This window comes from Hemicordylus capensis, chromosome 3, assembly GCF_027244095.1.
Source record: "Hemicordylus capensis ecotype Gifberg chromosome 3, rHemCap1.1.pri, whole genome shotgun sequence".
Classification (NCBI taxonomy): Eukaryota; Metazoa; Chordata; class Lepidosauria; order Squamata; family Cordylidae; genus Hemicordylus; species Hemicordylus capensis.
In genome coordinates, this window is record NC_069659.1 from 2,490,748 (window position 1) to 2,500,666 (window position 9,919).

General features: G+C 54.2%; 1 protein-coding gene across 3 annotated transcripts in view; it reads left to right on the plus strand.

Moving 5' to 3' along the window:
- Positions 1-7,428, plus strand: part of CLPB (caseinolytic mitochondrial matrix peptidase chaperone subunit B) — a 115,347-nt gene extending 107,919 nt beyond the window's left edge. For all 3 annotated transcript variants that reach the window (XM_053307865.1, XM_053307863.1, XM_053307864.1), the window contains 4 exons: positions 2,244-2,317; positions 2,902-3,021; positions 4,188-4,292; positions 6,723-7,428. In XM_053307865.1, the coding sequence (XP_053163840.1) occupies positions 2,244-2,317; positions 2,902-3,021; positions 4,188-4,292; positions 6,723-6,974 (551 nt within the window). In that variant the 3' untranslated portion in view covers positions 6,975-7,428. The remainder of the gene's footprint in view (positions 1-2,243; positions 2,318-2,901; positions 3,022-4,187; positions 4,293-6,722) is intronic.
- Positions 7,429-9,919: the final 2,491 nt, after the last annotated feature.

Here is a 9,919-nt window from a genome sequence, read left to right on the forward strand (position 1 = left end):
TGCTGTGATGCTGTGTGACTGCGGCATGCGTTAGATTAGAGCTTGCCGGAGACTGGGCTTTGCAACTGGGACGGTAAGCAGAATAGCTCTGATCCCACCCGAGGGGCTTCTGACCAGAAGCGGAAGAAGCAATCTGTCACTAGGTCATCAAGCTGGGATCTGCAGGAAGGCTGTGTTGCTTGTGGGGCTTGAGAGCAATCCCCATGGTGGAAAAGGCCTATGTATGGAAGCAGCTTGGGATTCCCCCGCAACGGGCTAATATGGGGGTTCTCCAGCTTGGGTCCCCAAACTACAACTCCCATCCTCCCCAGCCACAACAGCCTTTGGCTGGGCTTGGTGGGAGTTGTAGTCCAACATCTGGGGACCCAAGTTTGAGAATCCCTGGACTAATCCTGCAAGGGTCTTCAGGGACCTTTTGAGGGCATACTGAGATGGGTATCCCTAAGAACATAGGAAGAGCACGGCTGAGTCAGGACAAAGTGGGTCCACCAGGGCCAGCATCCTGCTACCCACAGAGGCCAACCTCAGGAAGCCTGGAAACAGGGTAACGAAGGCAGCAGCCCTCCTCTGCTTCTGTCCCCCACCCCCCTGCCACCATCAATTAGAAATATGCTCCCTCGTGCATGTGGACATAGCCCTGGGGGCTCTCCCCATGGCTGCAGTTGTGGTTGTTACATGTATCTCCTGCCTTGCTTTCGTCCTGGGACTCCAGGCAGCATAGATGGAGTCCTGTTGAGCTTCACCAAGGTGGCTGTATCGCATGCCCTTCGATCATGCCCCAGGATGGTCAGTCTCCGCTCAGCCATGAATCTCACAAGGGGACCTTTAGCCAGTCCCAGCCTGTCATCCTAACCTACCTTGCAGGGTTGCTGTGAGGCCGTTGTGGCTGGGGTGGATGAGAATTGTGGCCCAGCAGCATCGGGGACCAAGGCTGGCAGCCCCTGCTTTATCTCATGGGTCCATGAGCATCAAGTGTCAACCTCCATTGGCAGGGGTGTGTGAACACACACACACAGGGAGCAAAGAAAGAGGGGGGAAAGAGAGTGCAGGGAAAGGGCAACGAGATGCAAGAAGTGCAGTTTGAGGTCTTGACTGTGTAAAGTTTGAAATCAGGAGTCTCCTCACAGGTCAGCATTCTGTGCAGTGGTGTGTCCATGTCAGGGACCCACCAGGGCTGCAGCACGACGTGAAAAGCAGCCCTGGCGGTGTGGCACAAGTAGGCAGTGACTGAGAACAGCTCCTGTGCAGTTCTGCAGCCCTCCTTCCGTTGTTCCCAGGGGCGGGTCCCTCCTGCCCGCAGAGAAGAAGTGCTGCACAGTGCTCTCCGTCTACCCTCCCCACTCCATGCACAATTGTATACACCTCAATCATGTCTCCCCTTAGTTGCCTCTTTTCCAAGGTAAAGAGCCCCAGACGCGGTAGTCTGCCTAGCCTCCTCAGGAAGGTGCTCCAGGCCCCTGATCATTTTGGTTGCCCTCTTCTGCACTTTTCCCAGTTCTACAATATCATTCCTAAGATATGGTGACCAAAGCTGTACGCAGTACTCCAGATGTGCCCACACCATAGTTTTGTATAAGGGCATTATAATATTAGCATTCTTATTTTCAGCCCCCTTCCTAATGATCCCCAGCTTGGATTTGGCCTTTTTCACAGCTGCCACACATTGAGCTGACAATTTCAACGAGCTGCTGTAGGCTTCCAGCGGCATCTGGTGGGCCACTGTGTGAAACAGGATGCTGGACTAGATGGGCTTCCTTGGGCCTGATCCAGCAGGGCTGCTCTTGTGTTCCTATGACCCCAAGATCTCTCTCCTGGTCAGTCACTGACAGCTCAGCCTCATCAGCATATACTTGAAGTTGGGTTTTTTTGCCCTAATGTGCATCACTTCACACTTGCCAACACTGAACCACATTTGCCATTTTGTCGCCCACTCCCCCAGTTTGGAGAAATCCTTTTGGAGCTCCTCACAATCTGTTATGGGTTTCACCAATGTGTGTGTGTGTGTACATATACACACACATACACACCTGCCAGCTGAAGATAACCTGTTGTGCACCTGCCGACAGAGGCTCAGTCCATGAAACCCGATGCCCGAATAAGTGTGAGAGTCTTTAAGGTGCCCCAAGACTCCTTATTGTGTCAGCTGCCCCTCCAGGCCTCGTTTCCTCCCCTGCCGAGTGCAGTGTTTGGGGGCGGGGGGGGGGCTTGCCAGACTCTGAGCCAGCCTGTGCCTTGTCTTGCAGATGATGTCCAGATGACAGACAAGATAACCATCTCCAAGCAGTTCAAGGAGAATGTCATCCGCCCCATCTTGAAGGTACAGATGGGGCTGTTTATGGCTGGCCCTCGCTTTTGTCTGTCTTGGGTTTCCTGAATGGGAGCTCCCTGGGGCATCGGTGTCCGTTTTCAGTCCCCCTCCACTGGGAAGGGTGCTGGAGTGTGTTGCTCTCGCCTGAGCTGTCTCATTGGGCTCTCGGAAGTGGTCCCAGGTGAGCCCCAAGCCAGCTTCCCGGGGCAAATAGAGGCTGGGAATCTTGGCCGCAGTTGCTCTCCTCTGAGGTGCTCTAGTCAGCCTCAAGCAGGAACCGATGGGAAGCCCAGCCAGGAGCAAGGGAATGGGCTGGGACTGCCTGGAGCTAAGCAGGTTTGGCCGTAGGAGGCGCCCGCTCCGAGCCGTGCTGAGCTGAGCTGCTCCAGCAAGGAAGAGCCCCGTCTCCCCAGAATGCGTCACGAGGGTCTCCTCTTGGCTTCCGGCCTCCCTCTTCGCTCCGGGGTGCCCTTGTCCCAGCCCCCCTTCTGTCTTCCTGGAGCCGCTGTTTGAGTCTGCGCCCTGCTGTGGGCTGCCCAGCCGTGTGGCCTTCCCTGCCGGACTCCCCAGCGCTGCCCTTGTGTCTTCCTCAGGCTCACTTCCGAAGAGACGAGTTTCTTGGGAGGATCAACGAAATTGTCTACTTCCTCCCCTTCTGTCACTCGGAGCTCATCCAGCTCGTCAACAAGGAGCTGAGCTTCTGGGCTAAGAGGGTAAGAAGAGCCACCACCCCCACCACCCCCAACACCCACCCCTCCGGAGTGCACTGGAGGCTCTCACGGGGCTCGGGGTGAACGCTTGTGGCTGCTTCCGTGAAGAGGAGGGCGGGTGCTCTTTCGCCAGAGAATTCTGCACCTAGTACCATCCTGATACTCTCATTTTAAAGTAAAAAAGCCATCTTCTGCCCCTCGTGATTGGAAGGAGAGGTTTGAAGACATGCAGGCCATTATCTGTAAAAGGCACTGGATTCTGGGGAGGGAGAGTTCTGTGCCCTGCCCCCAGTTGCATTCCCTTAACCGTAGCCCGGGATGGCCCATCAGTTTATTGTGACTGGGAACGATGGGAATTGTAGTCCAGGAGCAGCCACAGAGCCTCCGGTTGGCCTCTCTGCCACAGGCCGTCCTTGTCCATCATTCCCCTTAGACTGCTTTTCACAAGGAGCAGAAGAAATATTCCAGCCAGAATGCAGTGTCAAAAGTCTGAAAATCCAGACTGAGAAATAGCCAACAAAGCAAAGAAATTTGCACACAGATTTGCATACTGCAATCTAAACGAAGACTTTGGGTAGAGCTTTGGGATTGTGGTTTTCTTGGCCCAGAATTTTCTCCTGTTCACTGCAAAATAAAAAATCCAGTGGTGGTACTGAAGTCTGCTGTGAACGGAGCCCTTCATTAAATCTATTACAATTTTTTCTTTAATGTAAATGGCTGTTAGCACTCTCTCCCGAGTTCTGTGTTTTCTTCACATGAACAGTTGAAGAAGCACAACTTTTTCAAATGCACAGAGTCAGGAAAACCTTCTGCAACAATGCCTGAATTTGGACAGTGTGGCCGTAATTCAGCAGGCAGGGGACTTTGCAACAGAACCTCCTTTTTTATTTTGTAAAGCACAGAACTCTGTCAGCTGTAATAAAGCTGCTTATCAAGAGACAGAAGCGGCATGCCTGGACCCCAGCCACCCCCACAGCATCTCTCTTGCCATACAGATCTGACATGCAGGTGGAACCAGACTCCTGGTGGAGGAGGAGGAGGGTGAGAGAAGGGCTTCTGGCAGGCAGAGGAAGCTGGCTTAGAAACGCTCTTCTCCCTCCATCTCTGCAAGGAGGCAGAGCAGAAGGTCGGCGGAAGGGCTCACTTGCTGCTCCATTCTCCCCCTGCAGGCCAAGGCGAGGCACAACATCACTTTGGTGTGGGACCGGGAGGTCATGGACGTGCTGGTGGATGGCTACAACCTGCACTACGGGGCCCGCTCCATCAAGCACGAGGTCAGTCCGGGGCCTTGCCACGAGCCTCGTTTGTCTCCAGGCCCTGATGTGGGGGGGTGGAAGGGAACAGAGGGCCATCCAAGCCCAGAGAAATAGCCCTCCACGTTTTGTGTTCTGAATCCTGTTTATAGCCCACCCTGCCTATAAGAGGCTATCAGAGTAAGAGTAGACGTGGAAGTGGAGGGTCTCACAAGCCTTATTTATTTATTCTTTACTATTACATATCAATAATAATGTGTCATTAAGAACTGCTCCCTCAACCAGCTTAAAGAGAAAAAGTCCTGCAGTATTTCCAAAAGATGCTCCAGCTCAGGCGTGGCCTGCAGGAAGGGCCAAAGGGCCCTCCCCCATTGGGGGCCCATTGCAGAAGTCTCCCTTGGACCCCTGGGGAGGATGGGGCCCGGCGGTTTGTGGGCGGGGCCCTCCTCCCCTCATCATGGTAGCAGATGTCGGCTCCTTGCAGCAGCTGCAGCTGCCAGCCAGGTTTTTCGTCATCGCACTCACGGCCACAAGAAGAGGAGCAGGCTCACCTGGGTGAGAAGGGGGACTGCCAGTGGCCGCCTTGCTGACGGCCCCGTCACACCTGGAGTCAGCACTGAGCACGTGGCTGTGCAGGCGGGAGGTCCAAGTGCTGGCCTCTCCACTGCAGGGGGCTGGGAAAGAGCCACCAACCCAGGCAGACAGTCCTGGGCTGGATGGACCACGGGTCTGATGCAGCCCAGGGCAGCTTCTTGAATTCCTTCACCCAGAGGCAAGCCTATGAGCAGCCATTTCCTCACTTGCCAGCCTGGGGTGGGTGGGTCCTGCATCCTGTGATGCATGCCACGAATGAATTAGAGGAAAACCTAGTGGCTGGAAGTGTCCACTTTGGCACGAGTTTGTTTATTTATTACATTTCTATCTTGCTCTTCCTGTTTTATCCTCACAAACAACCCTGTGAGGTAGGTTAGGCTTAGAGATACTTGACTGGCCCAAAGTCACCCAGCGAGTATCATGGCCGAAGGGGGCTTTGAACTCAGGTCTCCCCGGTCCTGGTCCAACACGCCAACCACGACTCCATCCTGAGCGGCCATATGCTGCTAGCGTCTGCTTCTTCGCCAGATGCATGAAGCGGTCCACCAGAAAGTTGCTAGGTGATGTACATAGTCCAGGTAGGCGATAGCTGGCCAGGCCAGATGGCTGAAGGGAGGGGCCAGAGCTCGGCAGCAGAGCACGTGCCGGGCTGGGTCTGCCTCTCCAGCGAAGAAGGCCCCGGAGTCAGAGGCCTGGCAAAGCCCTCCACCTGAGGTCCCGGAGGGTCACTGTCGGCCAGAGTGGGCGCGGCTGGGCTGGCAACCATTGGTCTGATTCAGGGGCTCCAGGTCTTGAGTCCCCAGATGACGTGGGACTACAATCCCCATCATCCCCTTTTGCCACTGTGAGGTTCGGGAAGATGCGACTGGCAGGCAAGAATGCAGAGCCGCTGGGAGTGGCCGGGGCTGGCCCAGTGGGATGTGCTGAGCTCTTCGCTCCGCGGGCCGGACCCCCTGGGAAGGGACACTTGTGCGGAGGAGAGCCCTGAAAGCCGCCTGTGTCGACACTCCCCTTCCTCCTCCTTTCCAAGTCCTCACCGGTGGCAAAAAGGCAGGGACGGGAGGCCGGAAGCGAGAGAAATCTGTCATCCCCTCGGGAAAAAGCTGCCTGAAGAAAAGGTTGCCGGATACAAACAGACGCTGTAATAGAATCCACCCAAAGACAGGAGCATAGGGACCGGGGAAGCGGCCTCCTGCTGAGTCAGGCCCTTGGTCCATCGAGCACAGTCTGCTCTACACTGGCTGGCAGCGGCTTCTCCAGGTTTGCAGGCGGGAGCCTCTTTCAGCCCTGCCTGGAGATGCTGCCAGGGAGGGAACCTGGGACCTTCTGCAGGCAGACAAGCAGGCAGGGGCTCTTCCCCTCAGCTCCGGCCCCACCATCCCCTCATGGAGGGGAAGTGAGCACTCATCTCACAGTGTCCACATCTGGCCATCCATCCGAAAGCAGCCCCTGCTTATTCAAGGGGGCGGTTCATGCTCCAGCCTCATTCCTGGCGGGTGGCCTGGGTGTTGAACCCCACCCCGCCCCCAGGGCAAGGGTGCCCACCGCTGCAGGAGGCAGGCTGTGCTACTGCTGGCTTCAGGCCAAGGACTGGGGCCTCCTTGCAGCCCACAGAAGGATGGCCTGCAGGTGGCAGTCTGGGCAGGGCTGGCGGGCCGAGTGAACACCCGAGGGGCCTCTGGGACCCGGGCCCTTCTCCAGAATCCCAGCCCTCCGGCACAGTCCACAGAGGCCTCCCCTGCCCGTGCAGTCTGGGCCCGCTCTGCCTGGCTCGTCTCAGGCTGCGTCGGCCACCCAGCCGTGGCTCCCAGGCTTGACCTCTGCGCTGCTTTGCCTCTTCCCCGGACCCCTCCCCAGGTAGAGCGTCGGGTTGTGAACCAGCTGGCTGCCGCCTATGAGCAGGACCTCCTGCCGCGCGGCTGTACCTTGCGGATCGCGGTGGACGACTCGGACAAGCAGCTCCTGAAGGCCACGGACAGCCCCTCGCACAAGGAGGAGCAGCGGAAGGGGCCGACGCTGCGGCTGGAGATCGTTGAGAAGGACAGCAAGAGCCGGAAGCTGGACATCCAAGCCCCGCTGGCCCCCGACGAGATGGCCTATTCCTTATAGATGCGGCGGGGGCGGGGGGGGCGTTCTCCACCCCAGATGCCCCCGCTGGGTATCAGATTGCGAGGTCACTAATAAAGCAGTCGTGACGTATGGCTGAGTGAGTCAATCATGTGGGGAGCCCACCTGTCTCTGGAGGTTGGAGCTCAGGGTACGATGAGAGAGAGGTCCTGGTGGTTCATGTGGCTGGTACAGCCCGGTGGAGCTGTGTGGGAGGGCCGGTGGCATGTGCTCAGGGCAAGCCAAAGTGCATGTCACCTGAGCTGCTCTGCCTCCCTCCCAGGCAAGACTGCAGAAGGCACTGGGGTGGAGGTATTGCTCAAGAACAGCCATTTCCTGATGCTGCCCTAGGTTATGGGTTGGTCTGTGAAGGTGTGAGAAGTTCTCTCTGTCTCCAGCCACCTGGGCGCCAATCCAGGTCTTTAATTTAATGCAATAAATGCAAAGTGTACATCAAGTGAGTCTCTCTCTCTCGCTCGCTCTCACTCTCTGCATTTAGGCCACAATCCAGTGGAAAGTTCTCTTGCACCCTTTCTGGTTTGTGCCCTTTGCCTTTTTCTCCATCTGCACCAACTCCCTCTTGGTTACAGCAGCGAATATTGGACCTTCCTTCATGGGCCTTTGATAGCCCCAGGCTGCACTCTCTGCATTTCCCAGCCTGATGGGCTTCCGCTGTCTTGGGTTGTGGGCTGCTCTTTAGGATTTGGTTTGGGGCTGCCATTTTTAGATTTAATTAGAGTGACGGGGGAGACGGTGCTGAATATTCTGCAGCCTACCATGATGATAAAGGCAAAAGTCCTAGAGGGGAACAACGAGGAGGGAGTTAAGGACCAGGAAGAGGCATTCTGGGGTGGTTGGTTGGAGGACTAGAGGACAAGGCTTCTCAGACTTGAAAAGTTGTAGTCCAGCAACATCAGGAGACCCGGCCACACTAGAAGGCATGGTGGGCAAGCTGATGCCTCTTTTTATTGAGGTGTGTGCAAAAGTGCCCAGGAATGAGGCGTCCGTTGGAGATGGGGAAAGGGCCAGCTGTGGACTGCGCCAGCTCTCACAGGAGAAGCAACTGGCACAAACATGCCTTGAGTGCGCCTGGATCGATGCAGCACCAGCAAGCATATATAATTCTGATAAGCATGCCACAGTTTCAGCCCCCATTGATTGAGTTTGCCTCGAGGTTTGACTGCTAATCGAATTGCAGGCCGAGGATTGAGAACAAGGAAGGAGCGGAATAGGAATACCTTTTCTATTATTATGATTATTTATCAGTTTTAGCACTTTCTCGGTGTCCAGAAGTGCTCTGCGTTTCTTATTTATTTTGCAGAGGAAGAGAAGCTGCAGGGCTGTGAATGGGCTTCATTCAGCTCTGCAAGAGGATAACAGATTTGTCAGTCTGTTAGCAATTTCAGTGGCAACAGAAATAAAAAAGGGGGAAGGAAAAAGAGGAAGGTGCCAGCTTGGCTGTGTTGCTGAGCCTGGCCCCAGAATGCATGCCTTGCTCCCAACGATGTTTTCGTGGGGAAGTTTTAGGAAGCACTTTTTGTTTTAATCATTCTGATTAGCCTGCCTATCAGCTGAAAACACCTGAAATGGCTTACCAAAAAGGAGTAAATAATGCTATAAATAATGCTGTTAAAATGAAATGAAATTTAAAGTGGTATATAAAATAGTACAATAGCAGCAGTAAGGCCCAGTTTAGAAGCAGCAGTCTATGAAGGCAGGAGACTATTAAAGATTAAAAGCTTGCTGAAATAAAAAGGCCTTCAACAGACTCCTAGAAACAGAGAAGTTCAACCGATCTCCAGAGAGGAGCATTCCACAATGTTGGCACTGCCACCAGAAAAGCCCCCCCCCCTTTCCCCATGCTTGCTTCAAATTAGGAATGGCCGATTAGGGATGGGGAGAATTCCACATGATCTCTCCTCCCCTCCCTTTGTGGTATCAGGAACTGGCATGCTCTTGGGGGAGTCACAAAGATGTGCTCAGCAACGTGTTCCTTGGAATGGCTCAAGGAGTGGGTGGTGTTTGGCCAGGCTCAGGGTTTTCTTTGTTGCCATGTTTGCAGTGGGGAGGAAATTCCCCCCTGCCAGATCAGATTGGCATGCCTCTCCCCAGAGCATGCAGCTTGGCTTGCTACTGGGTGGATCATCTCCAATGTTGCTCCCTAAGCCACTTCTGCGGTGCACTTTCTCCTTCCTTCCTGGGTAGGTGGTAGGTTTTCTGCCCAGATTGCCTGTCCTTCCCCTGTGGCTGTGGGAGGGAGACTAGATCTGAACTGGCCCATTTATCATATGGCTAGGAATGCATTTAGCTTGCAGACTGGCCATTCCTTGGGGCAGAACTTGGACAGGTTTGGCACACTGCCCCCCTCTTTAAGGTTCCAAGTAAGCCGCCTTGTGCTACTCTCGAAAAGCCACCGAGAGACTTACCTGGGGTCCTTTCCTATTTATTGGTCAAGCTCCCTTTTCCCCATCTGTCTTATTCCTTCATTGAACTTTCTTTGGTCTTGCCCATTCCTGGCAACTTGGCTTGTCAACCCACAGGGAAGAACTCTGGGCACTTCTGGTATCTGTGCAGTATCCGGAGGAAGGGGGTGGGATGAAATAGTAATAAATGAAGAATATTTTTTAAAAGAATGCTGTATTGTGAAAATACTTAATATTTAATAAATCTATCTTCAATAAGAAAGGCACAAGGCTTCTTTTATTAGTAGTGCTTTTTTTAAATACTGCCCACTACTGAAGTCTCTAGGCGGTTTACAGCAATAAAACAAACCAAGACATTTTAACAATTAAAGCATATAAAAATATCAGATTAAAATACCCATAAAAACTACCAAATAGCTAAAAAGCTTGGCTGAAGAGATGTGTCTAGATGCCAATGGGGATGGAGCAGCTCTAATCTCGGCAGGAAGGGCGTTCCACAGTCCGGAGGCAACCACAGAGAAGGCT